Raw genomic sequence first — 22,371 nt, forward strand, 5'->3', positions numbered from 1 at the left:
GAAAAACTAGCATTTTTGTCCAAATACAGCCAGATGACACACCACATGCAAGCAGCCATAACATTGAAGTTGTTTGATTCTAAAAACAAAGCATGTCTTATGAAAGCATCACGTAATCTTTCTTCTGCATCTGTACTTGAGGCTATTTCAGTCTCTTTAGAAATATCATTTGACAGTCTTTCAGGCTCACTTTCCCTCATTTCTTTCTGCCACACTTCTCTTTTTGCTGTTTCTTAAAAAAGATGATAGATGAGTTAATATATACAGTGAAATCCGTTAGTATGCCTATAAGCTCATGTACACTTGTAACAGCCAATGTGGGACGTGTGAAGTTGCTTTGATCGACTCGAAAGCCAAAGTCTTTTTTTTTTGTGGTGTGATGAGTTCACTGCCAGAGCTCTAACCAACCCTAATTTAGGGTATGATGGGGAGGTAATGAGGAATATTGCACTAAACGCAACTCACTGTAAATAGAGAATGCCTACATGTTATATTGAATATCCTCTCTTTAAAGAATGTCCTCCAGGCCATCACTTAATGCAAAGTATTCAGCTTTCGCTCGTACAGACTATCGATTTCATCCAGTTCGTGCTTGAGACATTAACAAAGCATGCTGAGCTTGATAAACGTGTCACAAACTGACTTGGTTGTTTGAGCTGTAACACTATGTGAGCTATTGTGGTAAGGTTTTTTATTACATGGCTGCTTGTTTTAACCGGTTTAGGGAATGTTGTATGTCTCCACCTACTGTTGAGATACAGAACTTCAAGAGAATATAGAGGAAGAGCATTAAGCCTTTTAATGCACGTTTTTATTCATTTTACCAAGAGCAGCAAGTTCATCTGGTTTTAAAACAGGTTTAATCATGAGTTTGCGATGGTGTTGAATGTCTGATGCTATGCACATGATCAACCCACCCCATTTTCTGGAAGCATTTGAAATGTACATTTTAGACAACGGTTCATTTTGTAAAAGTGTTTTTGTGTTTTATTTAGACCAAGTTTTTCACCTTTATTTTCTTATTTAAATACTGGACTGGTTCTTCATATGAGACTGATTTATTTTCATTTCAAAATCAGATTCTATGACCAATATGTTGTGCTCATCTTTAGGTGTATGAATTCAGCTTTTATGACAAATAAATATGCGATTCCAGTGACACCTTCCAACATACAGCATTTTCTGAAGTGTGTATGTGTGTGTTTTGCAGGATCAAATCAGTGCAGTATGTCTGTGGACCCTAAAGGGAACATTTGCTACATTTATTTGCATGTATTTCAAATGATACCAGTGGAAGTACTGAGATTAAGCAGCTGATCTGGGATCAGCTCTACTGTTTTCCTAGAATGGTTTAACAGGGTGTGAGCTGGTCTTGGTATACTGGCAACGTGAACTTCTAACGGAGTGATGAGGAAGTTTGAATCTTAAGTTTCTGTTTGCATTCAATAGTTGAAATGGTGAGTATTAGACCTTCAGAGGCTCAATGAAGTCCCTGAAACACATTTGTGGGGAATGTGTCAAAATGTTGCACAATTATAGCATCATTAAAAATACAATATGGGAATTTAATCGGACAACCATTTTATCAAGTACTTGTAACACAAGGCCACCGTAACCTTCTTGATGTTATGTAGATGTATCAGTTAAGACGACAAATAAAAACTGAAATACCATGGACCTCATGTTTGGTCATATTTTCTTGATTTTTAATCAGTTGGTTAAAAAAGCAATAATCAGAATGTGATTCAACATGCAATATTTTTCAGTCATACATTCACATTGCATTATACAAAACAATACATTTTCATATAAAACTAAATAGTAACCACAAACATGTAAATTTTTTAAAGCATCTAAAAGCCATTTTTAAGTATACCAAAAAGTTGTTGACATTATATAATAGCGTCACATCTAGCAGGGGGGGGGGGGGGTTTATAAAATTTAATAAACTTTAGAAAGTCTTTCGAATGTGAACTTTCTGTGGAAGTGAGTCGGCTATTTTTACTGACTTAAAATCATTACTATACAGAAGGCAGGCTCAATTATACAGGAACAGACTGTACAAATAAATAAAGTGAAATTTAAAAATCTTTTTCGGTTAAAAACAAAACGTGACTTAAAATTCATCATGTCACTCAAGGACAATCTTTTACACACTGTAAAATTTATTTAGGTGTGTTGGTCTCATGCATGTGGCTTATTTTCACAGACATTTGTCTTCTCTTGAGTTTAGCAAGCCTCAGGCTCTTAACACACTTATATCTGATCTGCAGGGTCTGGAGTGTGCTGGTTCCACTTCTTGAGGTTTGACAGGTGCTAGACATCACACTCTTGGAGGAGGTGGTCTAAGGGCCTGTGAGGGAGAGAGTTAACAAGGCTCTAAATGGTCAGAAAAATATCTCTTATGTTTCTAAAGTAATTATAATGTATTCTCTTTTTTTTCTTTTAAATAAACGTGGATGCTAAATGAATAAATAAGTGTCAAATATAGTCACTATCATTTCATCCAAATTTTCTTAGCCTCAGACTGGAAGCATAAAGGTATAGTGCACCCAAATTCTTCCTTGTTTTTATAGCAAAATTAAATACACTGTATGGTGACCAAGGCTGTTTAGCAAACTTTTAAGGCCACATTTTCAGTCAATAAATTACATAAATTAAGTCTGTTACACTGTAAATAATATATCACTATTTCAACATTTCTTCAGTGGACGTTGAATATTACACGAGTCACATGGATTACTGGTACTTTTGCAAAGCTTTTTCATCATTTTGGAACTTGACAGTCCCTGATCTCCCTCTACTTCTGTTGTATGTAAAACGTATGGGTTCCACAGAAGACAGTAAGTCATAATTGGTTTAAAACAACATTAGGAATTTTCATTTTAGGTTGATTAACTACTATTCCTTTAAATACTGATGTAAACATCAGTCATTACACATTATGTAGAGTTAGCTTTGCTACCTGTCGCGCATTTAGGTAGTCATTATGCAGAACTCTGGATTGAGCTGAAGAGGGTGGAGATGGAGGAGGTGCTGTAGGCCTTATAACCTATAGAATAAACAAGAGATCACAAAGTCCTGATAATGCTTTCATTTGGTATAGATTGTGCTTGTTGTTAAATGAGATGATGAAATTTCATCAGATGTGACTGCAAGTTACCAGAGACGGCTTCTGATTTGGTGTCGACTGATGGCTGTAGTCAGGGATGTCGACTACATGAACTTTCTGCTGCCTTGGATGGCTATTAAGAAAACAGCAGCATTAAATGCACTTGATTTATTGACTTCCTCCAGTGTTTAAGTGTTGGTTTCCTATACTCTTACCTGAATGAATGTGGCGTGCTCTTTCTGCGCTTGTAAAAGAAGACGGCCAGTCCAATTAGAAGTATCCCAATCAGGATGCAGACAACCACGACAATGGCTATTGTCACCACTAGAAATGCAAAGAGGCAAAACATTTGTATTTGTGATTATCCAAACAAAAAGAATATGAGGCTATTTTGAATACAGTGTCTGTGGTATACCTTTAGAAGAACCTTCACTTTCTGCTGGTGTTTCACAATCTGGAGGCAGCCATCCAGTTTCACATCTGCACTCCTTTCTGTGGTCACAAACCTGTAGCATATACACTTACATGAATTCTTCTAATACAAGTTGTACAGTATGTATAACTTATGAAAGAATATTATATTAAGACCTGAAATAGTCAAAAAGCATAACATGGAAATGTCCCCATTGTAGGACGAATAAAGGTTTATCTAATCTAATCTATTTGTTTCATCTTATGAGGAAACGAGACGTTCGTGTTTGAGAAAGGCATATTTTATACCGCATGGCCTCTGCACTTGGCGGAGCAGTTTGTTGCTTTGTAAGCCGTCTCTAGGTCAACACACTCATTCTGGTTACAAACCTGAGAAAACAAACACATCATTAGTGTCAAATTATAATGCTTCCTGATAGCAAACCTATAAAGTTTCTTTTATTAGAGGTGATTGAAGGAGTTCATTGTTATTGAGCTACAAGGAAGTTTGGGAATAACTGGCATGTATCTAGAGACCAGTCTTACCAGTCCTTCCCCACATTTGGTGCCTGTGTCGACTTGACCATAATCTTTTTCAGGATCGCTGTAGAATGTGGCTTTACAATTGTTGAATTTTACTAGCCGTCCATAATTGGGATTTGCATTGCCATCTTCGCAGAACAGTTTTCCACACATCACATCTCTGCAGATAGACAAAAAAGATTGGTGTTTGATCAGACAGTGAAGGGATATGTTAAGGGATTAATGGATGGACTGATAAATGTAAAATCTTACTGTCTTTGGCATCCAATAAATGTATTGCCATTGCGTTTGCAGTAGGCGAAGTATTCCGCTCTTGTGTTCTGGTTGAAGCAATAGTCTCGAGCCACCACAGCAGCTTGATTTATTTGAATAAAAAGAAAAATTAGCACAGTCATATGGGACTCAACACAAATTTTTCACTATTGTGTTGCATCAATACTGTACTCACTTGGACCCCACATTTTAATGCACTGCTCCTCTCTCTGTGGGCACTGGCCATTGTAGCAATAGCCTTTTCCATTCTTGCAAGGGAGTCCATTGACTGTAAAGACGTCTTCAGGACACTCGGCTGATTTTCCAGTGCATGACTCTGGCAAATCACAGTCATAATTGTTTGGACGACACACATGTGCGGCTGACATGATCTGATGGGGAGGAGGAAAAACATATTGGTATTGGCCTATAAATGAATGAAAGCAGGCCAGGCCTACCTTTTTTGAGATGTTGACATTTCAAATTATTGAAAACAATGACACATTATTTTGAATGTATTTCTTGTAATATTAATGTTATATTTTAAACTATTTAGTTTAATCCGGTTTAAAAAGTTTGAAATGTGATTGGTACGAAAACCCGCGGAGAAGCTCCATTTAATTCTATTAATTATTCATGAGGGGAACGCCCCTCGAATCATTTTCCTCCAATCACTGCCTGATGCAGGAGAGCAGAGTTCAAAACCACTATCTATGAAGCAACGTTGAGAGAGACAATCTTTTGTTGTGCTCCAAGAATCAGAGACCTTTAGTTGCACATATTCCATTTACACAAAGAAAGGCATTGGTTCAGCGGCACCCGGGCTGATCATGAAAGCGATTTATTAGTGATAAAGATTTTTGCCAAATATATGGGCCTTCTTTAGCAGTTAAAGAATTGTTAAAACTTATAGAACTTGAGTGTATGCTGCTACCAAACGCACTAAAGCAGCTGTGTTAATCTGATACTTTATTGATTTGATGAATGTTATGGCAAAATTCCCCCAACTCTTTGAATCTTACCTTACAATTCTCACAACATTCCCCTGTTGCACATTGTGAGCCCTCTGTCAGTTTGCAGGTGGTGGCATTGCAGCATGGGTTTGTACACTCCTATAGGTTGTGAAATAAAGACAATGAGTATGTCTTAAGATGTCTTAGCATTTTAGGTGTGTTTGCTCTGGGCACATAATAAATTGTATTTTAAGTACTAGTTCTGAGGATCTAGAAAAGCTCTTGGAAAGTAATGTACACGCCAAACAATGAATAAATGAACATCCAGTAAAAGTATGCTGTCCATCCTACACAATTTCTGGCCAAAAAGAAGAGATGACTAATGTAGTGCATGTATAAACAGATTTGCAGTAATTAATACATGCATTCCATCATCTTATTTTCACACTGCCGCGAAAGATAATATGAGAGATTGACAATCCCATCTCCTCACATAGGCACACCAAACACAACACTACTTTAGTGATTCATTGTCAAATGTAGAGTATAGCCTACTGGAAAACATTCCTGTTGAGAATTGTCTGTGCATGTCTTGACATTATCTTGCTTCTGATAGTATATAGATGTGACTTGTTGAGTATACATTTAAATTTTAGGGTCTTCCCATGTCATTCTAAGGCCCTGTCCACATGAACAGGGTATTTTCAAAACCGCAGCTTTTTCTATGGGGTTTGGCCGTTCGTCCACACACAAACGCAGCACCAGGTCACTGAAACCAAACATTTTTGAAAACTCCTGCCAGGGTGATGATTTTCAAAAACTCTGGTTGCAGTGTTATCGTGTAGACAGTGAAACCGGAGATTTTGGCTTGTGACGTCAGAGCATGTGCTATTATCTCCACCTACTGGAAACTTTTTCAGGCTTCTGATTGACCAACATGGCTTTACGGTTGAGACTATATCGCCACCTGTTGGCTTGGCATGCTTTTGACAGTGCTTCATAGCATGCTTTTGCATTTTCATGTGGACAGAGGAACTCCGTTTATAAAAATACCCATGTACATGTGGACATGGCCTAATTTGACCTTTTTCCATACCTTTCAACAAATAAGTTTGTTTGGTACTTTTCTTTGATGTTTTGAGTAACTTACTTGAAATAAATCTGTTGACATTTTTCAGACATTTAAGAAACCCTAGTCCGCTTACCTGCACTTTTCCACAGTCACATTGTTCTCCTATCTCCACAAATCCATTTCCACATACAGGTGGCTGAATCAATTCTTTTGGTTTGGGCATATTCATAAGACATTCTGGGTTTTTGCTGTTCAGGTAGTCTACATAGCTACTACTACTGCAGCTGCTGAAGTGTTGAGGGATGAAATAGCTGCGGAGATATGGAGCAGTGATATTATTTGCTCAGACCTTTTGTTTTGACTCTCCATAAATTTCAAAATAAAACATTACAGTAAACATTACAAAAAAATACTAAGCTAATGAAGTTCAACTGGTACACAGTAAGTACCTGAGAGCAGCTGTCATAATGCATGTGCCATCAGAACAAACGCAGCTGCTGCTGTCATGACTCATGCCCAGATTGTGCCCCATCTCATGGGCCATAGTAGCCCCCACTGCTATAGCCTTAGAGTTGTGATCCTTTGAAGAGGAATAAACAGTTAGGTCCAGGCTTAGCATGGATGAAAACATAGATTTTTCATTGAAATCTTAATTTAGTCTATATTATGGTGAAGTATTAAGATTAATTTGGCACAAAGTAAAGAAAAAGGCATTGCAACAAAAAGTGATACGCTACGTCAAGACCATGTGGTAGAACATTTTTTATTCTCTTTAAAAAAACATGCAAGTGTATTTGTTCGCAATATTACTGCATTTGATGAATTAATTAATAAAACAGCCTAAATCCATCTGCATACATCTACATATATCCCCTTTTTTATTGTAATCCTATCAGATTATTTATTTATTTTCATGAATGCAAGTTTCATTACATATTTTTGGCAAATATGTTTGTGACTTGTTATGAGTGAATATTCCTACCTGTACAATCCCTGTTGAAAGACCTCCACACAGAGTTCCAATGTAAGCTAGACCCACAGTTGCTCCATCAAGGTTGATTGCACTGAGAGAAGGACAAAAAAAATCAATGTTTAATCCAAATTCAACTGATCCTGCTGGATTACATTTAGTTAGTGGTTAAAGTGTGTCTTCTTTCGGTTTCAGGTTTTAAACAATTTCAAAGTAGAACACAATATCACAGCTTGAAGCAGGCAAAGTATTGGAGAAGTTCTGAGCTGATCTGATTAACAATATTGTATTTTCCCCACATGTGAGCTGACCTAAGGAGGTGGGCGTTGTCGTGCTGCTGTCTTTTGATGAGATCGTTGTTCCTCCACTGGGTAAAGCTGTCCAAGGTAGCTCCAGCAACAGGAGAAACTGTTATCTTATCGCTATCTGTCCAGACTTCAAATCCAGTCAGAGCAATGAATGTGTTGATTTCTTTATATACCTGCACACCAAGAAAAGAGTGAAAGAAGATAATTGTATGTTATTGTATATTGTGCACAGTGGGGTCCAAAAGTCTGAAACCATTAGAGATTTCTTTTTCTGATTACATATCTTTTTAAATGACAAATTGTATTATTAAAAAAATCAACAATATGCTATTCATCACAAGTTGTTACAATTAGTGTTTTGTTTGCAAAATACTGACTCGCGAGCTTATGGAAAACTTTGAGCCATGTTATCCTGCATGATTTGCATCTTGTGTGCTTCAGTGGAGGAACACATAGACCTTGTCAAAAATGTGATAAATCTAAAACCTAGAAGTGCAGAATCTTAAATATTTCTTACTCATTTTATGCCATTATGCCACTTTTGAAACAAGCTTTTAAATGGAGTTTTTTAGATATTTGGACTCCACTCTTTATACGTTTTGTACTGGCGCAACACTATAAATGGTTTAAACTAAAGTACTAAACCAGTACTCATCAGAAGATCTGTAGATGGCAAAGATCTGTATCTAGTCATGTGATTAATTATCACACTCAAGAATCCTTGTTATCACAGGTTTTAGTTGCAATATCCTGTATGATGATCCATAAATGTTGGCATGCTGGAATTTTTTGATAACATGCATCATATGTGACTCACATTATTGATGTAATTGATGATCTCAAATATCCTCTTTCTCAGCTTCTGAAGATCGCTGTCCATTTTCTTGTACTGAGGGGGAACAAAAAATTTAATGATGAATCCAAGCATTTTGTCATTCAATCACGCGTCTATAAGGATACACTTTCTGAAATCTGTTAGCATCAGTGTTTTTAAATGCACTGTGACAAATTTAGAAACAGTTTGATTCAATAAAAACCACAATGCTGAACAAGCACAAAATGTATGTTACTTTAAGCCAGGGATTTTTTTTCTATATCATCTGATAGTCACTGAGGTCCCAAAAAATGAATAAATAAAAAAACCTTTATCTGTGAATCATTTTTAGATTAGTTATTCTTCATCAAGGTGCATTTATTCCAGCTCTTACTTCGCTGTTGTCTGCCACAAGGAAGAGCTCGATGTATTTTTGTTGCTGGAACAAAGTTGGCCCCTGATCAAGAGGAAGCAAATAGATGGAAAATAGAGAACAGACTAATTATTTCAGTGACAAAACAAAAAAGAACTACCATACTTTAGTGCATGTACTGTACAAATATTAGGTTAATCTGGGACATTTTTTGCACTTCAGACTTCTGCAATTTATTGCGATCGTCACCTTAACATTGCAGAACAACGAATAAGACTTTATCACATGACCTGTCTGAATGTGGTTTATCCTTGTGAAACTTTAACTTTGCTTTGCTGCTTTTTGCAATGCTAAAGTAACTGAATAGACCGTCTTACTGAGGAACGAGAACGACTTTTGAGAATGCGTGGAGGAGCGCCTTCCTCACTCTCGTCCCAAGTAGTGTTGGTGACCCCACACACTCTAGCCGTCTCTTCATTTACATCTTCGTTCTTAAAGACAGCATGGTCACCATCACCATCCTCGGACAACGGCTCGATCAGAAACCTCTGCTCCTCTGTTTGGAAATAGCCTCTGTGAAGACAATTCACATAATGGGCACAATGTCTTTTGTATGTCTTTTGTAGGGACTTTTGGCCTGGTTACAGAGAGTAGTAAGCCTGTGGAAATCAAAGCAATTGGCACAAGATGTGACTTAATCAGGGGTGCTTGGGAAACCATGTGTAATTTGTGTGTCTCATGTATCTAAGTAGGAAATGCAAGTCATGCTGTAACTTCCGTTCATTGCAGAAAAGCGAAAGAATGTGCTTGAGGCAACAAACTGACTGAATACAGTCATAGTAATAGCAGTAGAGATTGTAGAAAGAAGCGTTTTAAAGATGTATATGTGTACTTTTGTTAAAGCAAGTTAACATGAGATTGTAAAAGTTCAAAAGAAATGTTTTTTAAAATTGTTTCCTTACCGTAATCCATCACAGGTGCTCATGCTAACCGATGACTTGCTGTCATTGACTATTTTCCCATGATAATAGCACAAGTCCTATGGAAGAAAAAGAGTATTAAATAAATCTCTCACTCTATGGATTATATGTTATGTATGTCATATGTTAGTAATACTGGTTGTAGTATACCAGATCCTCAGGTGTGGTTGTGACAAGCATCCCATCTTCAGTGTAATAAGTTTCGCTATAGTCTTTTGTCAATAGGCCACTGTTGACCAACACACATTTCTCAGATCAGTAAAAATCGCAATTTGTCAATTAATGACATGACATACAAATGTTCGACTTTGACAATCAGGAACTTTTTTAAATGACAACAAGCGGATATACAAAAATGATGACAAAGGAGTAACTGGGGACACAGGCTTACTCATTTTTCTGGAGGTGCATTTCAATGTCTCTACCTCCCAGTGTCATAGCGTATTTCACTGTGTCAGGTCTTGACTGCAGGGGATGAAAATAAATCAAATTTAGTTTGATTAAAATATTTAAACATGGAATTTAGAGGTGGGTTGATGATAACTCACATTTAAGTCTCTTTTTTGAAGTGCATGCAATCTGATTGGTCGAACAATCTCATACACCTTTTTTCCATCTAGTTCAGGAATGTGACCGACTATAGCAGATTGACAAACAGAGGGAATTATTGATACTGAATCACAGATTAGTCATAAAGTACATGCATACAGTAATGTTTTTTTATATATAGCCTGTAGATATAGACTTTTAGACATCAGAACTATTCCAACTGATCCAGATATTTTAGTGAAAGCACAAGTGTAAACTTTTAACCTGCTGGTTTAGGTGATTACTGCCAACAGACTTACGGGGATCTGTTATTTTAATGTTATGTGCAAAATCGGTAGACAATAATCTCTGTCCAAGTTTGAGCTTCTTTTTTTCCTTAAAGCGTGTTTGTTTTACTGTAAAAAAAATCTCCCCTAATAAAAATTTGTTGTTAATGTTCATTAGGGCGAAACAATGGTATCTCATGTTCTTGTTTTAAAAGTAGCAAATGTTTCATCTAGAGATGCACCGATTGCAATTTTTTTGGCCGAGTCCGATTTTTTTGTTAGTGTGATCTGCCGATACCGATTTTTGCCGATTCCGATTTTCTTTCTAAGAACTATAATTGACAGCATACACAAACAAATATCTAATTTTCTTCAACGCAAAGTTTTTTCTTAAAAAAGCAAGTAAAAAGTCAGTAATAAAACAAGAACACAAATTGCAAACAACAGCACAAATAAATGCAATAGAATAAAAAGAGCTATGAAACTAAGTTTTTCAGGTTAAGTAAGTTTTTATTCAGGTAAGAAATGGTACAGAAATTAAAGTAATCAAATGTAAAATAACGCATCCAGTGTTATCTTTTGCATCAAACTTATCTTTCTAGTGCATCAGCAACAACCAGTTTCAACAACCAGATGCATTTACACTTGTCGAGTTTCGTCTGGAATGCGGCCCAGACCACCTCCTGAAGTGGTTTGAGCAATCGGATTTATATCCATCTCGAATGCGTTTCGGAGGGCATTTACATAGCTATCCGATCAGAAAAAAAACGCATGAAGTGACCAGGTGTAAACAGGCCCATGTTTGGTGTTTGGTGTAAGCGTGAAACCTGCGGGAATGACTAAAATAATGCACAATACAAGCATTTAACCGGAGCAAATGAGATGTGTGTGAGAGAGAAGGGGTCGTCGGAGAGAAGAGAGCAAGAATGCGCGGCTGATGTTATTGCCTGTGCCACTGGTAACAAAACGGATCGGCTCGGAATCGGAAAGAAATGAGACTGATCGGCCGATCATGAGGAAAATCGGCCGATTCCGATCCCTTGCCGATCGATCGGTGCATCTCTAGTTTCATCAATTTAGCAAATTAGACTCTGCAAAGAATAGATAAGCATGGTATTTTTTTAGGGTGTAGCTTCAACATCAGCAATAGCACAATCTGTCTCAGATCTGATACAAAGCAAATGCATTAATCAAAGGGTGTGCTGTTGTTATTGAGCCTAAAATATTTAACTGCACTCTCAGAAAAAAAGGTACAAAAGGTATGAAAGCTGTCACTGGGGCAGTACCACCTTTTCAAAAGGTACAAATATGTTATATGTACCATACTAATATGTACATTTAAAGGTATATATTAGTTATTAGTTAAAGGTACATATTAGTCACATACTTAAATGCACTCTTTCGGGATAAATAAGGGACAAAGCTGTAATTTTTTTTAAAAAAGATAACGCCCCAGTGACAGCTTGTACTTAAAAAAAAAATCAAGATGAGATGATCAGATGGTTCGTCACGATACGATACGATATCGATTCTCATACCCAACGATATGATATTTGCCGATACTTCAAAAAATTCTACGAGACGATTCAATACAGGAGAATATCGATCGATATATCGATATTATTATATTATATACCTATTTTAAACATCCATCTACATTTTTATGTGCATGCAACCAAAACATATAACATGAACATTTATCTTACATTTTCACACCCTGTTCCTCAATTGGGACATTCACAGCAAAAAGTAGGCCTACACTTTTTTTTTAAATAATAAAGAATTTTTTTTGCAGCCCTTTCATGTAATCAAATAGTCTAATATGCACCAGAAAGTGACAGGGAGATTAAATAAAACAAAAAGAATTGATAACAGTTTATATTATATTTAAGTACTGAATTAATATGAATTCATAATATGCTTGTGAATTAACCTTTTTAGTATTAATACTATTTATTATACTGTTTTGGTATTGGTTCAGTTGTATTTTGTTATATTTGCATGTAATACGTAGACACTACAATCTAACGTGTTACCAGCGTTTTAATATGAATTAATTGCTTCATGTTTTCTTGGGCATATTATCTAAAATATGCAGCAATGATTTGAAATGATGTAAAACAATACTGTTTTAAAATTATATATATATATATATATATATCATGCAGAGCAAATACTGCATTGTATATCATTTGCATGATTTACTTGACTAAAGGATCAAGATAAAGATCAAGGATCTGTACAAATAAAAATATCACATACTTTTACAATGTAAGTTCTATAATTCTAAAATCGAACACTCTTTCAATTCACTCTTTTTTCAATTCACAAAACACTCTTTGACTTAGTCAGCGCAGTGCAGTATTACAGCTGAAGAGTCCACAGCAGTGCAGTGATAAGTTAATCAGTCATTGTGGAGCAGAGGCACTGGTGTATCCAGTATCTTACCTGTGGGATCGAGTGAAACACACAGAGCAAATATCCACAACATCAGATGTCTTCTGGCCATTGTCAGTGTACAGAACTGAAACAGGATCGTTTGGTTAAGCAGTTTTATACTTCAGTTAAAGTGTTTTGTAGGCTCCACACAAGCACTTTCAGGAAATGACACAGAGGTATAGAAGATTAGTGACATGCTTGGACACGCCCCTGAGAGTGTTAAAAGAATGCAGGAAATATACAGACAGACCTTGACGTAGTGATACTCGCTGTTGACAAACACTATATAGAAGCATTATGTATGAGTGTTCAGTGGCCTTATTTAACTGCTCCAAAAAGGGACCAGTATAAATTGATCACTCTGGGGAAATATCTTTACTTGTGTGTTCTAGAAAATCTTGCCTTTTAACATTTGCTGGTCAAAAACAAACAAAAAATCTCAAATGAATCATCCAGACACACAACGAGGTAAGGTGGTCAAACAGGTCTGTTATTTTACACCACTGTACACATGATTCAGGCACAATCTGATTCTACCTTTCCTTTTTCCAAATTGTTGTTACAGTGATATGTAAATGTAAAATCTTTTCTTCACACTAAAACTAAAAGAGCTTCAGTCTACAAGCAGGCAACTATAGGCTTACCTCAGAAGTACTACTTTAGTGAAACTGCAAGTGTTGCAAACATGTTTGTCATCCTAATAACAGCCAGAGTATCAAACCACTTTCTTTCATGTACATAAAATTTGCAATGCATCTATGTTATCAAGATATATTGTAATATGTTGACCCTTTTTGTTTTACATAATTTATTCAATAAACCTTAAACTGACAAAGAATGATTTGGATAGATATATTGTACATTGCTTGCAATGTAATGATTCATTCTCAAAATGTTACCAGATGAATATAGAAAGCAAATTGCCTGCATTTGTAGATACATAAAAGTGTAGAGACAAAAACAAAAAGCCTCCATAGGATGAGCAAAATACGTTGCCTTACCTTCACTTTGTTGCTCCTCGTGCTGTTTGGCTTTAAGTTTTATTCAAGACTTGCAGATTCATACTTGCTAATACTGGGTCTGTATGTGGACACTGTCTGATCGTCTTGTGAATTTCAAAACTGCATCTATCCTTCACTTTTTCTTCAGATTTTGGGTTTTCTTAACAATGTGAGTGCATGAAAATGTGTAATGTGATCAAAAAATAGGAAACTCCATGCCCTGTCATCTGTAATTTCCTCTCCCACTGAAATGCATTCTTGCTCTTCTTCTAATACACAAGGTCAAGTCAAGGACAATAATGCAGTTATTGTGCCTTCTCCTGACGCCTCCAACAAAGCCATTGTTCACTTGTTGGAGTGGAGAAAGCATGCAGTGTCCATTAGGGCCGTATGTGTTGCAAACTGGCCCTTTTCTCTCTTCCCTTGTCTCCTCCTGCTCTCTGTCCTTCTGTGATCTATTGCTCAATTGTCTGTTCGGTCATGGATCTACACTTGTGTGTGTGAGAATAGATTGAGATCTGGTAGATGAAGCTGATCATCGTCAAAAACCAAAATGTGACCCTGCCTGTGAAAACTAAAGTCTTTTTTTTTGTGATTTACTGTTTGCTACATAAAATCATCCTTACCCATCATCCTTACCCCTCACCCATAAAGATGTAGAACATTCTGTGAAAATATAACCTTTATAAATTTTATATTGACTGAGTAAGGCCATGTCAAAGATTGAAATCATTGTGAAATTAATGGTTGAAATCAAACTTTGATGCTTGTTATCTCATAATTAGATTTGTGAGACTTTAGCCTGGATTTCTAAGAGACAGGGTCACATACGTATGTGGTCAAACCCTGTTGCTTCTGGTAAAAAAAGACATTTAATATTCCCCAATGAACCTGAAAGGCTTACGTAAAGAAACACTATTGACACAGTCAACATTCAGATCCTGAGCATAAAAGTGTGACAAGACACACATTTGTAAATACACTACTGTTCAAAATATTTTTTTTATGTTTTCATAATCTGTTATGATCACTAAGGCTGCATTTATGTGAAAATGAAATGTAAATTAAAAAAGAAACAGTAATATTGTGAAACACTATTGCAATTTAAAATAACGTTCTAACTGAATATATTTTGAAATGTATTTTTTAACCCTGTGATGGTAAAGCTGAATTTTCAGTAGCCAGTAGCAGTCTTCAGAGTCACATGATCCTTCAAAAATCATTCTAATATGCTGATTTGGTGCTCAAGAAGCACTTATTATTATTATCAATATTTAACACATCAGCATGTTGTGCAATATTTGTGAGAAAACAGTGATAATAGAAAATTCAGAAGAACAGCATTTATTTGAAATAGAAATGTTTTGTGACATAATACATTTCCTTAATGTTACTTTTGATCGGTTCAGTGCATAGACCGATTCCTTTCTTGGTGACTGTTTTAAAGCTGCTGACATGCTTACCAGGCCTTGTTTTCCACTCACTGCACAGAGCCCGCTCCAGGCGCACATATTAAATCCAAACCATGATTTCTGAAGCTAATTTGAGCAGGGCACTGAACAGAAAGGAAGATTGGATGTTGCAATAGTACAGTGAAGAATAGGGGTTAATTACAGTTCATTGGTCTATCCTCCTTTTTTGGGTTGAGTGAAACTTAAGGGGCACTAAACTCATATCTGTCTCTCAGACGTACTTAATGCACATTGTTGCACGTGTCTGCGCTTCTTCTTTACAAACTTCTGCTGATATAGAAGTTCCAGTTTCTGTATCCTGTATGGCTCAAGTGCTATTTTCTCTCTACCCAAATTCTAATCTGGAACAGATGTTCAGATTTCTGTGCATATCTTCTATATCTTCAAGTGAAATATTAATATGAACAATTACCAGTAAGAAATTGGGCTTTTGCTATTCTTTTAAGAATTCTTTACAGCAATGGAATTAATACATTGCCAGGTTGTTGCATCATTTATATTGCAGTAATTATTTATTTATTTGAAAGTGTGTAGCGTAAGATAGATAGATGAATATGAGCTCATCCATTTTAGTTTGTAGGCATTTCAAATGAATAAATACATAACCTAATACATTTTTTTACTTTATACTGTGACTAAACCCCGCCTCCACAGAAGATCAACGCCTGCTTCTACATCACTGTCTGTTTAGCCCCGCCCACCGATTAATGCATGTAGTGTAAATAATGAGAGAGACAAATGGTCCAGACAGCATCAGTAAGAACTTGATCCTTTTCCGCTGATTCGTTTACAAACACAGCACAATTCCACACAGGATTTTCACTTGTGTGTGTGAGAATAGATTGAGATCTGGTAGATGAAGCTGATCATCGTCAAAAACCAAAATGTGACCCTGCCTGTGAAAACTAAAGTCTTTTTTTTTGTGATTTACTGTTTGCTACATAAAATCATCCTTCATAAAGATGTAGAACATTCTGTGAAAATATAACCTTTATCAATTTTATATTGACTGAGTAAGGCCATGTCAAAGATTGAAATCATTGTGAAATTAATGGTTGAAATCAAACTTTGATGCTTGTTATCTCATAATTAGATTTGTGAGACTTTAGCCTGGATTTCTAAGAGACAGGGTCACATACGTATGTGGTCAAACCCTGTTGCTTCTGGTAAAAAAAGACATTTAATATTCCCCAATGAACCTGAAAGGCTTACGTAAAGAAACACTATTGACACAGTCAACATTCAGATCCTGAGCATAAAAGTGTGACAAGACACACATTTGTAAATACACTACTGTTCAAAATATTTTTTTTATGTTTTCATAATCTGTTATGATCACTAAGGCTGCATTTATGTGAAAATGAAATGTAAATTAAAAAAGAAACAGTAATATTGTGAAACACTATTGCAATTTAAAATAACGTTCTAACTGAATATATTTTGAAATGTATTTTTTAACCCTGTGATGGTAAAGCTGAATTTTCAGTAGCCAGTAGCAGTCTTCAGAGTCACATGATCCTTCAAAAATCATTCTAATATGCTGATTTGGTGCTCAAGAAGCACTTATTATTATTATCAATATTTAACACATCAGCATGTTGTGCAATATTTGTGAGAAAACAGTGATAATAGAAAATTCAGAAGAACAGCATTTATTTGAAATAGAAATGTTTTGTGACATAATACATTTCCTTAATGTTACTTTTGATCGGTTCAGTGCATTCTTAAAAGTGTATTATATATAGATAGATAGATAGATAGATAGATGTATATTATACAAAGCCTTATTATGAAACAGCCTGGATTCCAATACCTTGCCGTATCTTTAGGTTTTATTTTTTAAGTATTAGAGGTAGTAATTAGGTTGTTAGAGTTATATAACATTAAATATTTGATGGGTAGTCTAAAACTGTATTTTTATTATCATACTTTCTGTAAAGTCCACATGAATAGAACAGCTTTTGGTACTTCTAAGAACTTGTGCATGGTAATACTGTTTGAGACAGAGTTTTGAGTTATGCAGCAAAGATGATTTTCTATGTTAAAGCACATCCAGAGAATTGTTAGTTTCAAGAGGCGTGCATGGACCCGCAGAGACCTATAAAATCATGTGTCCACATTCTTCCTCCGAGTAACAGTTACAACATGTATTTGAGCTGCTGAATGCATTCACAGATTTATATGCTGTTTCATGCCATGGACCATCTGTACCCTTGTCTTAAGATTTTATTGTTTAGTGGAACTTAATAACAATATCTCATTCTGCTGTTCTTTGTATGACACAAGTGTTTTACAGAATATCAGTGTTTAAGCTTAACTGATAGACTTTATTCTTTAAGGTTGTTAAATCCCTGTTCAGTTTCATAGGTTTTGGGATGAAGATTTTCGGTTTTGTGTGAATATGTTGAGAGAGAGATCATGAGAGTGTAATTATAATTTTTGACCACATGGTGGCAATGTCCCCAAACTACTCAATGCCAAGTTACATGCATAATAGTCTTTATTGAGATTTATTTTAAATAAAATTTCTCCTTGCAAAGATGTTACCTCACTTCCAATGATTATGCATTTTTTCATAAGTGTTTATATAACTAATTTTTAAGGGTGTCTGGGGATAATGTGCTCTGTTGCTAAATCCTAAAAACTAAACCATTGTGGCCATAAGAGGGCAATCTATGACCACTAAGTGGATGCAAAAGTTTATGCAAAACTATAGATGCTTTTTCAGTGTATAAAATAATTCTCTTACATCATGGGAAACCTATGAAATTCACTTCTCAATTCTCCAGTGGAAACATTTGTGTTTAATTTCTTGGTCTGTTTTTGTCCGTCTGCATCACCCTCCATAGTCACTGATGAAAGAACTTATATAAAGAGAAAAAGAGACTGGCAGACTTGTTATGTGATTTGTTTAGTCTTCTGCCTTTTAAGTTTTATAGAGATTAAGTGACGGAGATCTCATCTCGCAGATGTCAGCTTTTGGATGATGTAATTGCTTTTAAAAAATATGATGTCTGCGGCTTGTTTTATTCATAATGCAGTCCAAATGTCTCATTCACTCTTTATGTGAATATGTGGGGAAAGTGTTGTTATTGTTTGTTTAATCTGCGTAATATGATATGGCTGACTGTGTATTTCTCTTTTTGGAACGATGGTCATATTTTGATATAGAAATGCAGTCAATGTTCTGTGTATTATTCTGTTCCTGTCTGTGAGTTGGCATTCAAATGTGGCACTGTACAAAGGCAAGATTGTTTGCATACATGAAACAGAACAACAGCAAAGCAAAACAGTGCCTTTTGTATTAGGGATAAATGATCGGATTATGCCACAGCAAATGGCATGACTGACTGAACTTTATACCTGTAGTTTGTGTGCACTAGGTTGTGCTTTGTTTGTAGATTTTTGCATTACTTTGTTGTGTGTATGTCTTACATTGTACTGCTGATATGACCTCAGTGACCTGCTTCCCCATTGTCTGTGCTTCTGATAAATATCCAAGGCTTTTCTGGTGAGTTAAATCATCCGCAAGACCGATTCCTTTCTTGGTGACTGTTTTAAAGCTGCTGACATGCTTACCAGGCCTTGTTTTCCACTCACTGCACAGAGCCCGCTCCAGGCGCACATATTAAACCCAAACCATGATTTCTGAAGCTAATTTGAGCAGGGCACTGAACAGAAAGGAAGATTGGATGTTGCAATAGTACAGTGAAGAATAGGGGTTAATTACAGTTCATTGTTCTATCCTCCTTTTTTGGGTTGAGTGAAACTTAAGGGGCACTAAACTCATATCTGTCTCTCAGACGTACTTAATGCACATTGTTGCACGTGTCTGCGATTCTTCTTTACAAACTTCTGCTGATATAGAAGTTCCAGTTTCTGTATCCTGTATGGCTCAAGTGCTATTTTCTCTCTACCCAAATTCTAATCTGGAACAGATGTTCAGATTTCTGTGCATATCTTCTATATCTTCAAGTGAAATATTAATATGAACAATTACCTGTAAGAAATTGGGCTTTTGCTATTCTTTTAAGAATTCTTTACAGCAATGGAATTAATACATTGCCAGGTTGTTGCATCATTTATATTGCAGTAATTATTTATTTATTTGAAAGTGTGTAGCGTAAGATAGATAGATGAATATGAGCTCATCCATTTTAGTTTGTAGGCATTTCAAATGAATAAATACATAACCTAATACATTTTTTGACTTTATACTGTGACTAAACCCCGCCTCCACAGAAGATCAACGCCTGCTTCTACATCACTTTGGATGATGTAATTGCTTTTAAAAAATATGATGTCTGCGGCTTGTTTTATTCATAATGCAGTCCAAATGTCTCATTCACTCTTTATGTGAATATGTGGGGAAAGTGTTGTTATTGTTTGTTTAATCTGCGTAATATGATATGGCTGACTGTGTATTTCTCTTTTTGGAACGATGGTCATATTTTGATATAGAAATGCAGTCAATGTTCTGTGTATTATTCTGTTCCTGTCTGTGAGTTGGCATTCAAATGTGGCACTGTACAAAGGCAAGATTGTTTGCATACATGAAACAGAACAACAGCAAAGCAAAACAGTGCCTTTTGTATTAGGGATAAATGATCGGATTATGCCACAGCAAATGGCATGACTGACTGAACTTTATACCTGTAGTTTGTGTGCACTAGGTTGTGCTTTGTTTGTAGATTTTTGCATTACTTTGTTGTGTGTATGTCTTACATTGTACTGCTGATATGACCTCAGTGACCTGCTTCCCCATTGTCTGTGCTTCTGATAAATATCCAAGGCTTTTCTGGTGAGTTAAATCATCCGCAAGACCGATTCCTTTCTTGGTGACTGTTTTAAAGCTGCTGACATGCTTACCAGGCCTTGTTTTCCACTCACTGCACAGAGCCCGCTCCAGGCGCACATATTAAATCCAAACCATGATTTCTGAAGCTAATTTGAGCAGGGCACTGAACAGAAAGGAAGATTGGATGTTGCAATAGTACAGTGAAGAATAGGGGTTAATTACAGTTCATTGGTCTATCCTCCTTTTTTGGGTTGAGTGAAACTTAAGGGGCACTAAACTCATATCTGTCTCTCAGACGTACTTAATGCACATTGTTGCACGTGTCTGCGCTTCTTCTTTACAAACTTCTGCTGATATAGAAGTTCCAGTTTCTGTATCCTGTATGGCTCAAGTGCTATTTTCTCTCTACCCAAATTCTAATCTGGAACAGATGTTCAGATTTCTGTGCATATCTTCTATATCTTCAAGTGAAATATTAATATGAACAATTACCAGTAAGAAATTGGGCTTTTGCTATTCTTTTAAGAATTCTTTACAGCAATGGAATTAATACATTGCCAGGTTGTTGCATCATTTATATTGCAGTAATTATTTATTTATTTGAAAGTGTGTAGCGTAAGATAGATAGATGAATATGAGCTCATCCATTTTAGTTTGTAGGCATTTCAAATGAATAAATACATAACCTAATACATTTTTTTACTTTATACTGTGACTAAACCCCGCCTCCACAGAAGATCAACGCCTGCTTCTACATCACTGTCTGTTTAGCCCCGCCCACCGATTAATGCATGTAGTGTAAATAATGAGAGAGACAAATGGTCCAGACAGCATCAGTAAGAACTTGATCCTTTTCCGCTGATTCGTTTACAAACACAGCACAATTCCGCATTTCAAATGAATAAATACATAACCTAATACATTTTTTGACTTTATACTGTGACTAAACCCCGCCTCCACAGAAGATCAACGCCTGCTTCTACATCACTGTCTGTTTAGCCCCGCCCACCGATTCATGCATGTAGTGTAAATAATGAGAGAGACAAATGGTCCAGACAGCATCAGTAAGAACTTGATCCTTTTCCGCTGATTCGTTTACAAACACAGCACAATTCCACACAGGATTTTCAGAAAGATTGAAAGTAAAAGACGATGCTGTTCCAACTATATTGAATCCGACAGTAATGTCGCACCACACAAGTGTGAGTAACTTTTTATTACAATTGCTTTGTCTGTTATTACAGATCGTTTGAGTATTTATGCGGTTTTAACCTAAATCATAGCGTCCATCTATGAAGGATATAGGCTGTCAATCATACACAACTATTAGCCAATCATAACAGTGGGCATTTACTTCAGAGTCTACAATCCGCCATGCCTATTCAAACGGAGCGTTCTGATGAGGGGGGTCAAAACAAGACAGAAAATAGCCTATTACTTCTAAATTATGATGTTTTTTGATGTAAAAATTTATAACATTATAAGTGGACCTCAGAGAACAGTACAAAGTTAAAAAAACAAAGGCAATTCATGACACTTGGTTACACTTGTATAAAATCAAGTCGAACGGATCTAATATAATTCCTTTCTACAGACTTATTATTAAATATTTAATAGGGCTGTGCAAATAATCGAATGCGATTTTCATGCGCATCTCGTTAGTAAAGCCGGTTCTGTGATTAGTAGTAAATCTCCAGCACGTGCGTTCAGATGGAGCAGCATTTACTACACAGAGCCGAAGTTCACTGACAAGCTACGTAAAAGTGCGTTCAAAATCACAGGCGATTCATTGCTGATTATGAACGAGATTTTGCATAGCTTGTCAGTGATCTACGGTTCTGTGTAGTAAATTCGCATTCGATTATTTGCACAGCCCTAATATTTAACTGGTTACATGTAAATCACCTCTGCCAGCTTTTGAGCCAATACAGGTCTGCAATGAGCATTAAAACAAAGAGCTTTAGGTGATGCACAACCATTTGACAGGCCCTGTTGTCTGTTTGTCCAAACTAGTGTCTTGGCATGGGACTGTTATAATTAAGTAACATAGGAAACAGC

The 22,371-nt window shown here is 36.1% G+C and overlaps 2 protein-coding genes across 2 annotated transcripts in view; one reads left to right on the forward strand and one right to left on the reverse strand.

Annotated features, from left to right (window-relative positions):
* The window catches only part of ppp3cca (protein phosphatase 3, catalytic subunit, gamma isozyme, a), a 49,552-nt gene extending 49,239 nt beyond the window's left edge, over positions 1-313 (forward strand). The window contains exon 15 of the mRNA XM_016285305.1: positions 1-313. This exon is cut by the window's left edge and continues 773 nt beyond it. The gene's annotated coding sequence lies outside the window, so the exon portion shown is untranslated.
* Positions 314-389: 76 nt separating this feature from the next.
* LOC107594994 (zinc metalloproteinase-disintegrin-like batroxstatin-1) lies at positions 390-13,184 on the reverse strand. The gene is made up of 22 exons (XM_016285241.1): positions 13,052-13,184; positions 10,337-10,425; positions 10,180-10,253; positions 9,939-10,017; positions 9,771-9,847; positions 9,186-9,381; positions 8,830-8,892; positions 8,439-8,510; positions 7,625-7,794; positions 7,326-7,407; positions 6,793-6,923; positions 6,477-6,654; positions 5,341-5,430; positions 4,515-4,710; positions 4,319-4,421; positions 4,070-4,226; positions 3,833-3,913; positions 3,528-3,618; positions 3,328-3,436; positions 3,164-3,245; positions 2,966-3,052; positions 390-2,353 (listed from the first exon to the last, which is right to left on the reverse strand). Exons 1-22 carry the CDS (start codon positions 13,110-13,112, stop codon positions 2,324-2,326), a joined length of 2,298 nt encoding a protein of 765 aa, XP_016140727.1. The 5' UTR covers positions 13,113-13,184; the 3' UTR covers positions 390-2,323.
* Positions 13,185-22,371: the final 9,187 nt, after the last annotated feature.

Source organism: Sinocyclocheilus grahami, unplaced genomic scaffold (assembly GCF_001515645.1).
Source record: "Sinocyclocheilus grahami isolate Dianchi unplaced genomic scaffold, SAMN03320097.WGS_v1.1 scaffold195.1, whole genome shotgun sequence".
Classification (NCBI taxonomy): domain Eukaryota; kingdom Metazoa; phylum Chordata; class Actinopteri; order Cypriniformes; family Cyprinidae; genus Sinocyclocheilus; species Sinocyclocheilus grahami.